Genomic DNA, 12902 nt, shown 5'->3' on the forward strand with positions numbered 1-12902 from the left:
TTCCAGATGATTTTATCTTATCGGGATTTAGTAACCTGTGATTTGGTTTGACAGGCAGAGGAGCAGTGCAAGCGTCTCTTCCGCCTGGCGTCCGAGAGGCACCAGAACCTTTATCGAATGGCAATGACCGGAGCTGGAATCGACAGACACCTCTTCTGTCTGTACGTGGTGTCCAAGTACCTGGGGGTGGAGTCACCATTCCTGAAAGAGGTTGGCTTCTGCTCTTCTCTGATTTTTAAAAAAATACACTGCACAAAGAATACATGTAAATACTGTATGGAGACAATAGCAAGTGTCAAAACACAACTTGTGTGTGTATTAACAGTACCACAGCGGGGCTCCGGAATAACTGTTTTTACTAGGAGCTAGGGGTTTCACCAAATAGCCAACTATTCGAATGTTCAAATATCAAAACCACTAATCGACGCTGTGCGTCACAGTCGAGTATTCGTCTTTTCCTTGTTTTTCTTTTTTCAAAAGACCGGTGCTGTAATAAAGCGGTGGAATGGCATCTATACCCTCCCCTTCCACCTGAATCGTGCTGTCGCTCCAAAATTCAGTATTCATCAATGCCCTACTAGGAGCACAGTAGCCCCTAACTTAAAATTGTAGGGGCTCAAGCAGAAAATTCAGGGGCGCACACTGTAAATCAACTCATTCATGATCCTTACACACATTGGCCTGACACCTGTAATGACAGATTCCAGGTTCTTTGAGTCGACTGAATGCTCTGCGTCACCTATTTTTTCTCTTTCTCGTTCACACTCTAGGTTTTGTCGGAGCCTTGGCGTCTCTCCACCAGTCAGACTCCAGTTCAGCAGATGGAACTGTTTGACCTGAAGAATCACCCTGACTATATATCACTGGGCGGAGGGTTTGGACCAGTGAGTAACACGCCCATCCCTGGGTGACTTCTAAACTAGACTTCTATAGAAATGACAGCCTCCAAAGCATTGACTCCCCCATGTTGCTTGATAACATAATTGGTGGTCATGGAGAAGAGGGTGGGGATGAAACTCTGGTGCATTCTGCACAATAAGGACCACCCACTCTATGTTTTCTTCCATGAACTGAAGAGTTCTTTTAGCAACAGACTGGTGATGATGCCAAGATGTTCCTCAGAAAGATTCAGGAGGTCTTTTGTACCTGGTGCAGTGAAGTTTTTTTAAAGGGACAGTATGGGACTTTATTGGCTTTTTATTGACAAAAATCAAATATCGCTTTCATAAATACGTATTTCACTGAAGTAGGGCTGTCACAAACGATTATTTTGATAGTCGACTAGTCACCGACTATTTTTTTCGATTAGTCGACTAATCGGATCATACGTAAATTGAATGCAAAACATACAGATTATCGCACCAGCATGCAGCTGCTCTTATATACCATCATTAGCTTTCAGCTTGAAGTGTTTAAGGTATGCTAACTAAAAATAAAGACAATTAAGATGATAGTTCATTAAACATTTAATGAAATATGCAGCTTTAACTGTAGCATAAAGTGCAAACAGCTGAGTAAAATAAGGATAAGGCACTGGCCTAAACAACACCAAAATAAATACTTAAAGGTTTTTTAGGCTTTTCTTTCCTTCATTTGTCTCTGGCATTTAACATAGCTACATTTAAATAAAATGAGGTAGACACCTGAAACTAAGGAATTATTGACAATAATAAAGTTTTGGTAGGCTTATCATTCAAATATAACTTGTGCTCAGTGTAAATAATAGTCGTTCTGTTAAAAAAAAATCGAATAGTTTATAAGACAATCGTCTTGTCTGAAAAAATGTAAATGTCCCTTTTTACTATCACAGAAGGAGAAACATGGAAAGACTCCACCAGAAAGTTCTGTGTGAAACTCTGTCAAATGAAAACAAGTGAAACTGAGGTGCAGCTCAAACTCTGCACGGTGAGGACTGTGATGACAAGCTACCGGAAAATATTGACGTAGTTTTACGCCGGGAGAGAAGACTTCCTCGTTAAGATGAGCGCTCATTACATGACGAGGACCGCTGTGACCAGACGCGGTAACGTTCCAATATAAGTCCGCGGTTTTATTTTTAAATGACGAACGGCTGTTTTTCAGTCCGTGACTTAAAACGATGGACCGGCGGTACCGCTCCTAGTATCACTTCTCATTTGAAATGACAGACGAGAGAGAGAGAGAGAGAGAGAGAGAGAGAGAGAGAGAGAGAGAGAGAGAGAGAGAGAGAGAGAGAGAGAGAGAGAGAGAGAGAGAGAGAGAGAGAGAGAGAGAGAGAGAGAGAGAGAGAGAGAGAGAGAGAGAGAGAGAGAGAGAGAGAGAGAGAGAGAGAGAGAGAGAGAGAGAGAGAGGGTGAGGAGCGGCGGCGGCGGCGGCGGGGGGGAGTGAGGGTGGGGGGCTACACCGGTGCCGCTTGATGACGGACAAGACAGGTAGAGAGAGAAAAGAGAGAGAACACCTATGTGTACTGAGTGAGTGAGTGAGTGCGTGTGTGTGTGTGTGTGTGTGTGTGTGTGGTGGGCGGCTGCGGCGGCGGGTGCGTGTGTGGAAGGTGCGGCAGCAGTTTTGAGAGAAAAACAAAATTAAAAAAAAAACAACAACGACGCATCGACTATTAAATTAGTTGTCGACGATTTTAATAGTCGACGTAGTTGTGACTAGTCGACTAATCGTGGCAGCCCTACACTGAAGTGGAATCGCGCCCGCATACAAACGAGCGCTTTCTCGTACCTTAGAATGAGATGTTACAAGTCGTTACAAACATACAGGGGGGGGGTCACCGAACCTTCTCTGCCATGTTGAATCGCCATGTTTTACGTTCAGTGTCACCGTGGCTGTAAGTAACCTCAAACTCGGGCCGCCGGAGCTTCTCGGCTCGGGGAGAAAGTTTTCCAGACAGCGCCTGTTAAAACTGTCACCACCGTGTAGCTAGTGTGAGGAAGGACGGAGGCACTGGTGTTGCCTTCAGGTGCAGTCAGACACCTGAATGACGCCGTGAGTGACGCCGTCGGCAAACCAACTGGATGTTATTTTACTCGACGAGAGAAAGCCGGTAAAACGTGGGTCAGGTAAACAATACGACATCACCATGACAACATATTGTCACGCCTGTATTGTTTTGCCTCGTGCTGGCGGACCGTTTGTTTACATAGAGGCTTGTTTATCCTGATACATGCAGCGTGTGTTGTTTTTCTGACTTCTGCCCGAGTTTACGTAAACGCAACAGCAAGAATACGTGCCGACATGCAACCGCACCGCTAGATGGGGGTAAATCTCACATACTGTCCCTTTAATGAACATTGTTGTTGATTATTGTTGTTTTCTGTTGTGTGCTATGCTAAGTAATGCATTGCATTGCACTTATTGTACTGCCTGAGTTGTCAATGCTTGTCATGTTGTAGTATTGTGTGTTGGATGTTGTACGTACAGAGTGACAATCAATTTCCCTTCAGAGGGATTAATAAAGTAAACCAACCAACCTAATAATAACAACCTCCTCCACCCATTACAACGGTGTAATAACGTCATAAAGTTAGCATCACAGTTAATTTTGTCCCTGCTGACTATGGTCAAACTTGCCATTTTGGGAACTATGATTACATAAACCTTCAAAATGACGATACAACTGAATGCTCCAGTACTACTGACTAAACAAAAATAAACATAGCTTTAAAAAAAAGTGCCTTGATGAGCATAAGTTGTGCTTAACTTAACACGTCACTAAAAGCCCTACAGAGGTTGTCGGTACATTAAATCTCCTCACATCAAACATGAAAACCAATCCGTTCACATGTCCAGCTTTACAGTCACATTATTGAAAACTACCACTAACTTTCCAAAAGAAGAATCAAAGATAGATGTGATGACTAATAACTTCTAATGTCTGTTGACATAGAGCACCTCTACAGGAAAGGGCAAAGCAGATGGTACTTCCTGCTTTACTGGACTTTAATGGACTTAGAAATCCCCCTGCCCTCAGAGCAGTCAGACTGTGGAAAAACACCTGCCCTAACATTTTATCCCGATATCCCAATAGACTAAGTCGCTTCTAACACTTTTCATTATATATTTATTTCTGCAATACGTTTTATCTGTTCTATGTCTATACTTGTCTGATTCTTTATTTGATCTTGCATTTCATAAGCATTTTTAGTGTTTTTCTTGGGATTCTATGTGTGGTATGGAGTAGCTGAAAAGTGAATGTCCTTCATGACTTTATAAAGTATTTATTACCTAGCCACCTAGCCAGGTAGGTCATCCTAACCCTACCTAGCTACCAACCAACCACTAACTAACTAATGCTTGATGATGATGATTTTAGGACGGTGTCCTCTACCCTCAACCTGCCTGCCAGTCCTGATCTTAAGAACCTTTTAAGACCTGCACTAATTTATGAAATAAGAAATTCTATAGCAGGAATATTCAATTAAAATTCAATGAGGTCCAGTTACTAAACGTACATTGTCATATTGCCTGGTCTAGAGGCTGGTCAAATCTAATAAGAGCTCCCTTATCTGCTCATGTCAAGTTTGATGATTGCTTAGTGTATGATAGAGAGATCTTCTCTGTTTTTAATTGACACCTTTGTCACCTTTTTGAGGATGAGAATAACTGGTCACCTACTTCTTACTCTTTTTATGTAGTTACTTCAAATCACGTCCGTCAGTTAGTCAGTTTACACCTGTCACTTTAAGCGTAAATTGGAAAGCTCCAAAAGCAATAGATTAAGAAGAATCTACTGGTGACCTCCCTACTCCACTTGCTGAGCAAATAACACATTTTACCCATTTTACCCTTTCTATTCTTAGAAGTGCTGTTCCCAGGTCAGCCCTTTACACAAGGGAGGAGAAAAGAGAGAACCAGATTATTATACACCAAAGTGTCTGGTTGAACTGAAAATATAGAGTCTAGAGTTTCTGACATGGCTTTGGTTGAGACTGACCCGAATCCTCTGGTTAGGACTAGAAATAAAAACACAGTGCTGCCATGTTAATGGTTCTCTCCAAGCAGTTTGACACAGTTGATCATTCCTTTGCTTTGTGGCATTATATAGTATTAATTAAAGTACTTGTTCCTGGGTATCAATGGATATCCATTTTCAACTGTCAGCCGGCATCATTGCGAATGAGGCCAAGCCATCAATGATTGTTTCCTCAAACACAGACACACACGGCATATTAGTGTTGTGTGTGTGTGTGTGTGGCTCCAGCGCTAATCTCCCATCATCTCTTTGGTCATGTCAGGTTGCCGATGATGGTTACGGGGTATCATATATCATCGTGGGTGAAGATATGATCAACTTCCACGTGTCATCCAAATACTCCTGCGGCGAGACTGTGAGTAAAACCTTTCTCTTTTATCATCAATTGAAAAATACTGGAAAGACAGTACTGAGATAACAGAGTGTTACTATAAATGGAATAGTAGATAACTGAGATCCTGCTCTTTTAATAGATTATCATTTCTGTAATCATTGTAAACAGGTTTTTACAAATATTTTGATGTTCCACTTCTCTTTTCCTTATGTGTATATACTAGGGGTGTGAACGTGTACGAAAATATGTACACGTGTACACTGTGCATTTTTTTTCGTGTACACGTGTACACGCTTCAGGACCGCTATAGGTTGCTATAGCCTTATTTTTGTTTAGTCTGATATGCGCAGCCGGTGTTACACCGGAGCGGAGGAGACCCGACGGCGGATTCGTCCCTCCCCCCTCCCCCCCGACACGCACCGCACCGTAACTGGAGAGATCCGCCCGGTGAGCGTTCAGAGTCGACCACCGTACCCCCCCCCCCCCCCTCTCGCTGACCTCTGCACAGACAGGAAACCAAGACCCGCTGTCATGTCGGTCCTCCACCCTCTCTGATCCGCCGCAAGTTGCAAGAGCCCCGCGGAGCCCAGTCTCTCCCTCCTCTCCCACACTTCAGCACCTGTCCTGGGCTACAGCTTGGCTCGCTCCACCGTCCTTTATTTTTGAAGTACAACTAATAATAATGCACCGTATAGCCTAACTAAACACGCATATGAGTGATCAGAACAGTAAATTGTTTATGCTACTTTTAAAAGGAGTAAGTCATTTAAAACGAGGAGCGAGCCGAGCCGCCCTGGACAGGTGCTGAAGTGCGGATGAGAGGAGTGGACAGACCGGGCAGGAGCAACCAGCCCAGAGGCGTCTCAGTCCTCTGCCGTCTTCAGTGTCTCTAGACACCCCTTTCAATCCGTTTAAGGTTATTTGTTTGTGTTTAGGGAGGCTATATTTGTATAGAATATTTTTTGGCAACCAGAAAAGCAATGTTTGACCCGGCGTTTATTTCGGATGGGCGTTTACTCGGTGGCGGCGCCATCACACTCGCTCGCAAAAAAAAAAAAAAGACAAGAAAAAAAGGGGGGGGGGGGGAACGCAGTCACGCACATTTTGTCTGAAGGAGGGAAGCGCGTCACAGCATCATTTTTATTAAATCATAGTTTTCTCTAAATTAAGACAGTGTGAGGGACTATTTTTCACCCAGCCCCCCAAAATGTACGCTATGTAATAAAAAAAAATAAAAAAAATTGCGTGTATCGTTTAGGGATTTTTTACTACACGTTTACAGTTTCATTCCGTGTAAACGTTTACACGTGTACAAAGTCACACCCCTAGTATATACTGTATATACAATATATAATATACTATATTAAGCGACAACCCCCTTAGAGTGGTATAATGAGCATATACCACGGACTGGAGTGATATATTGCTTTTATAAAACGGTTACCAATAACGACAATATGAAAGAGGAATACGCAATCAATTCCATGTAGTTTTATTCAGCCAGAAATACATATTATCCAATAAAATAGCCTCACTGTGAAAAAAATAGTCCCACCTCTCCGGACATTAGCTCCAAGTTAGCTCGGCATCTTGTCTTTTCCTCGCCTTTTTTTTCAGGTGAAGAAATGGAAAAAGAAAAATGTGAGCAGGAAGTGGCTGAACAAACACACAAGGGGAAATACTTTTCCCTCACGAGACGGGTGGAGCTTTTTCCCATTTTGGTTTAAATAACATTCTTGAATCTGACTATCAACTAAAGACACGTGCCCAATGAGGATGGATGAACTATGACACAGAGCCTTAGTGATACTGTGTAGTGTACTAAGACAATTGAATTTGTAAATATTTTCATGAAGAAATTTAAACAAAGCGCCTAATGATTTGATTCAATCTTCTGGAGAAAAGGCCGAGAACATAAACAGATAAAGTGTTGCGGTGCTGCAATTAGATGTGGCAAACACATCGGTTTTCACTTCTGCTTTTTACAATAAACTCAATTGTTTCAACTTTATTTATTCCGAGAAAAACTGTTTAGATCTCTTTCCTCCACCGTCACCACTACTTGCTTAATGTACCTTCCTGTCTTGTTTCCACTGAAGTTCACCAAGACAAAGGGCCTGTCCCAATATGCACACTCGATCGCACTTAGACACTTGGGCACTTGCCGTGCGCGTTCATGGGCTTAGTGTCAGTGCGCAAGTGTGTCCCATTTCTCCAACGAACGAAAGTGCAGCGCGCTTGATTTGCACTTTACCCACACTTAAGGTAAGGCCACATCCGAGCAGTATTTGGCCAAGTACAAATCCCACAATGCACCACGGTGAAGTCTGCCGTCACCGGGAGCCATAAGCCACGTTTAGGAAATGCGATTGAATTAATTTCAATAAAATGAAATGAACTTTCTATCTCATAATTATAACTTTTTAATGTCATATTTTATATTCATCATGCTCTGTTCATGTTTTTTATTTTATTTTTTTTATTTTTTTCTTGTTTATTTTATTTACTTACGGAGTTGGGCTTACACGTTTATGATTTGAACCTTGCTTATAGAGACACTTTTGGAGTAGATGAAACTGTGATCCAGCAGCACTGTTTATTAAAACTGTTGCAGTGCTGTGTGCGTGTGTCGTAGTTGTGCTAGTGTGCACAGGAACAGGCTACACTTGTCAAGTGTGTCTCGATTGCTTTTAAATACCTCCCCACGTCCTTGGCCACTTAATACATGCTGTACGTTCCGCCAGCAAAACGTCACCAAAGTGTGTGCGTAACCAAGCGCACTGAGCCAAGTGTGGAGAAATCGAACTGGCCCAAAGTCTCTCAACACATTCTGATTGTGCAGTATACATGCAGCAACCACTTGCACACAGCATGTTGCTTATGACACAGTGGCAACATAAATGATGCAGGGCGGACAACCTCAATCTGTTTGCAGAAACATGTAGCTACTGTACGCTGTTGCTGATTCATGCCGTTTAATCAATCACTTGATTATTCACAAATTTCTCTGAATTATTAGTCATTTGGATATTTGTTCCAGTTCGGAGCAGTCTGGCTTTCCACGCATCAGGCAGAGTTGTGTCAACTTCCACGCATTGTCCAACCACAGAACACATGACAGAGCAGCACAAACTGCACACTGTCAGTTTTCACTTCCTTTTGTCATTTTCACATTATCCCTGCTTTCATGAATGGACTCTAGGAAGTGAGAGTGATAAATCATCCAGCATTAGCTTATTGATGTGCATGCCAAGCATGTGTGGAATAGAAATACCAAATGTGATATGAAGATAAAACACAAAACTCTGAAATACCAGTATTGGCTTCCAATACTTGTTATATAATCTGGTCTATGTGCGAGTGGGAGAAAAAACATGGTGATGACTGTCCAAGCAGAGTGTGAGTATTAGTGTTAAAGGGATAGTTCACCCAAAATTGAAATTTCACTCATTATCTACTCGCCCTCATGTCGACTAAGGGCTGGGAGAAGTTTCAGAGTCCTCCGTGGCTTCTCTGAGTTACAGGGGGTCTCGGCGTAGCAGTGCATGTCCATATAACGGTTGCAAATGGATACCAACTGTCTTCGTAACAAAAAGACACACCAAAAAACATCCAAATACCTCCATGCTGCTCATATGCAATGTCTGTCTTGTATTGAAGCCCCGAAATGCGAAATTGTCCCGAAAAAAATTTAATAAGTCTATATTTCATTCATTGTTTGTAGCGGAAGCTTCTCGAAGCTCCTCTTCCCAGTTCGTCAAATTTGGACAAACTGGGAAGAGGAGCTTCCGCTACAAACGCTTGAAATATAGACTTATTTAATTTTTTTCGGGACAATTTCGCATTTCGGGGCTTCAATACAAGACGGACATTACATACGAGCAGCATGGAGGTATTTGGATGTTTTTTGGTTTGTCTTTTTGTTACGAAGACAGTTGGGATCCATTTGCAACCGTTATATGGACATGCACTGCTATGCCGAGACCCCTGTAACTCAGAGAAGCCACGGAGGACTCTGAAACTTCTCCCAGCCCTTAGTCGACAACATGAGGGTGAGTAGATAATGAGTGAAATTTCAATTTTGGGAGAACTATCCCTTTAAGAAGAAGTTTAAAACGCTACAATAACTTTGCTCACTTCTCTCTCCACATCCTGTTGCCTCTCTGTCCCACAGCATTTTCCTTTATACAGTAGTCTTTTCTTCTGTTATAGACGCTTCAGTTCCTTTTTTGTCTTTTTGGTCTTTCCACCAATGCAATCTGTGAAAGTATACAAAGAATATTTCGGTCTGTAGCTCCTACATGCTGCAGAAGTATCAGTGGTTCTAATGGGACATTCACGTGTAAGATTCTGTCAGTTTCTTCTTGGACGCTTTTCCAGATTCCTTGAATTACTGGCCAATCCTCAAACATTTGTGAATGGTCTCCTATTTTCCCACATTTTTCCCAACACAGTTCCACGGAAAGTTCTTTCACATATGAAGAAATGACAAGATGTGTATTAGAGGAATTGCTGTTTTTTACAATCTGGACCTTATTTCTAGCATACAATACGATCATTTACTCACCCAGATAACTTGGTGTCATTACAAGTTATTCTGATGAAATTAGATCCAGCTGAGAGCCGCGTATATCTACAGTGAGTCTACAGGGCAGCGAAATGCAGATGACATCATCCAGGTCAGAGGTTAGTAGGTCAACCTACAGACTCCGGATGTTGATAACAGCTAACCCCGGACTCAGAGGGGAATAGCACTAGCGTATTATAACAAAATATTGGTGAAATGAACGAGTTTCTCTGCAGATAATGTGTTATTTAGAGGCTGCATTCCGCTGCCCTGTAGACTCACATTATATGGATATACGCGGCTCTCAGCTGGATCTAATTTCGTCGGAACGACTTGTAATGACACCAAAGTTATCTGGGTGAGTAAATGATCATATTCTATGCTAGAAATAAGGTCCAGATTCTAAAAAACAGAAATTCCCCTTTAAAGGTTTTTATTCCAGTCAAATTCCTTCCATATTTGACCATTAATTCCTTTATGACATTTTGTTCGCAGCTCTTCCACAGTATCTCTAATTATAAAATTTTAATTCCAATTCCTATTCTTCCTTAATTTTTCCAGTATTTTGTATGGTATCACACCTAATTCTTTTTCTTGCTCTTCTTTATTCCAGGACTCTCACAGGTTCGGAGCTCAGATAAGCAGAGCTCTGCAAGACATGATGGCTGTCATGAGTTCTGACTCCAAAACCTCCTCGGCCCCCAAAGGCTCGGCCCAGCCTCAGTCCAAGAAGCTCCTCTGAGTGCAGCTGAAAGCAGCGGACTGTGTGGCTGAATATTTCCCTGAAGACGTCTATTCTGAAGGTAGAAACCATGACCAACCCACGGGGAACCCATCATGTAGAACCTCAATGTTCTCACAAACCCTGTCATGACTTAACTTAGGACGTAGAACCATTCAATAAACAGGTAAAAGTGGATTTTATTTAAAGGGACGTCCCAGCAGAATTCGGTCAAACTGAGAAAAACAAGATGCATTGAAGCAACCATTGACCACTGTTGAGCACTAAAACATTGACTTGTATTTATGTTATTTATTTTAAGAGCTGTGTCTGTTACAAATCCTACTTTGACACCCATATGACAACAGTAAAGCTCAACAATAATCCTCACTTTCAAACATGATTGGCGATTTTTAAGAGAGAGGAAGTGAAGGCCACCGCTTCCAAAAGGAAGTCATCAGGCCAAAGAGACAAATCTCTCTGTTAACAGGAGTCAAGAGTTCTTAAATCTCAATAAAAGTGAAGGGGAAATGGGTTTTTTTTGTTTTTTTTTTGAGCAAACCAAAGTTCCTTTAGTGTAAAGTGATGCAGCTCATCCCACCCACAGAGTTCATGACCTCCACTCCCCTCCAAACCCCACCCTCACCAACTTCTCTTTCCGTCATTTACTTTAATATATGCGATGCGACTTGAGATTTCCAAGGTAGACAATTAAAAGCCTGATCCCTGGGAATGGCTGTTGCAAAACTCTGGTTGATGTGCACTGTCACTCTTACCCATCACCTGATAACTGCTGATAATGGCTGTTGTAAATCTCCAGTTAACGACCTAATGTGTTTGTAGTGAAGCCTTAAGGGGAACTTTGCCGTCGCTGTAAAAAGTACAAGTAAGTGTGTGTGCAGTAAAATGAACCCAGAAGGCGAAACACCAATATATGTGTAAGTTTCTGTGGCGACATTTTAAGGGTAAACATTTTAAATGTCCTTGACTTTCCCCAAAATCCTCAAAAGCCCATAATAGCTTTTATCGGCTTCCCTAGCTGCAGGAATGTTTATCTTATCACCTGCCTGATCTCCGTATCATGCCAGCGCAGGCACATCTGCACCTGCATGATACCAAGATGAGAGGGAGCCACTGCTACGCTGCTAGTCGCCAAATGTTTTTTTTCTTGAAAGCAAAGGTGAAACCCCCTAGGATGACCTCAAGACACTGGGATTTTACAATATTGTGGGTTTGAGGCATCCCAGCACAGAGTTTTCAGATTCTTTACCCAGATCAGGCAGCAGCGGCACCACAGTACGAAAACACTCAACTCTAGATAAAAGACTCTGCGTCTAACAAAGCAATCTTATCAGTAAAAGCACCAGAACCTGTTGCAAATTGACGTGTAAATATCGGTCAGACACTGAGTGGCAGTGGAGTGGGTTTGAATGCCTTCTGAGAGTTATTGGTGACCTGTGAGAAGATAATGGCAGAAGTTCACAGGTCACCACTTCACACTGTACAGTGAGTCAGTGTGTCTGTGAGTCAGTTGGAAGGCTGCCATTGTGCAGCAGTGCAATGCTTCACCGGAGAGGGTGGGTGAGGGGGTGTCAAGTTGAGTCTAATTTTAGTCACTCAAAAACTATGTTTACATTCAGTGGTTTTTATGTTGAAATGACATTTAATTTAACACGACGCAAAGGAAGGAAGGAAAGTGAAGAGGAAGTTAACGCCCTCTTAAAGTAAAAAAAAAACAAACAAACAAAATAAAACTTGAGTGACATGTTGAAGTTTTCTCAGTGTGTCGGGGGGTTTTTATTCCTCTGATAATCATTTACAAACAGTCCTTCCTGAATGTCACGCTGACCACAAGAAAAGACCCAGCACTCCCACTGTCCCTTGAAGTGAAATCTGCCGAGCTGCTGTTACAACGTGGGTTCGGTGGAGTGAAAGCTTCCTGCCAATTCCATCTGTCCTCCTAAAGTAAACACACTTACTGGGGCAAAGAAGCAGCAGTGAGAACACGATTTGAAGGATCAGAGGTCATGATCAGGATTTAGGTTAAACACAGGTTTAATAATGCAGCCCGCTGGTAGTTTTTTTTTTTTTTTTTAACCAGGGGAGGGGTTCATTAAAAAGTTTCCCCTCCTCACCGTCTAATACTGGTACGATGATCCATCCCTGTTTTATAGCCTTTTAAGAAACATGTGTGCCTCAATTCAAGTATTCACCCACTAAAACAGTTTCAATGCAATTTTTAAATCAATGCAATTCCTAAGGGAAACCTTCTGACATTATATTGTTGAACTGTCTTAATGTGTGTATGTGTGTGTGTGTG

At 42.1% G+C, this 12902-nt stretch overlaps 1 protein-coding gene across 1 annotated transcript in view; it reads left to right on the plus strand.

Annotated features, from left to right (window-relative positions):
• The window catches only part of cpt1a2b (carnitine palmitoyltransferase 1A2b), a 56103-nt gene extending 44381 nt beyond the window's left edge, over window positions 1–11722 (plus strand). The window contains exons 16-19 of the mRNA XM_083978050.1: window positions 55–210; window positions 771–884; window positions 5223–5315; window positions 10475–11722. Coding sequence (XP_083834176.1) covers window positions 55–210; window positions 771–884; window positions 5223–5315; window positions 10475–10603 — 492 coding nt within the window. The 3' untranslated portion in view covers window positions 10604–11722. The remainder of the gene's footprint in view (window positions 1–54; window positions 211–770; window positions 885–5222; window positions 5316–10474) is intronic.
• Window positions 11723–12902: the final 1180 nt, after the last annotated feature.

This window comes from Trachurus trachurus (assembly GCF_905171665.1).
Source record: "Trachurus trachurus genome assembly, chromosome: 8".
In the NCBI taxonomy this organism is placed as follows: Eukaryota; Metazoa; Chordata; class Actinopteri; order Carangiformes; family Carangidae; genus Trachurus; species Trachurus trachurus.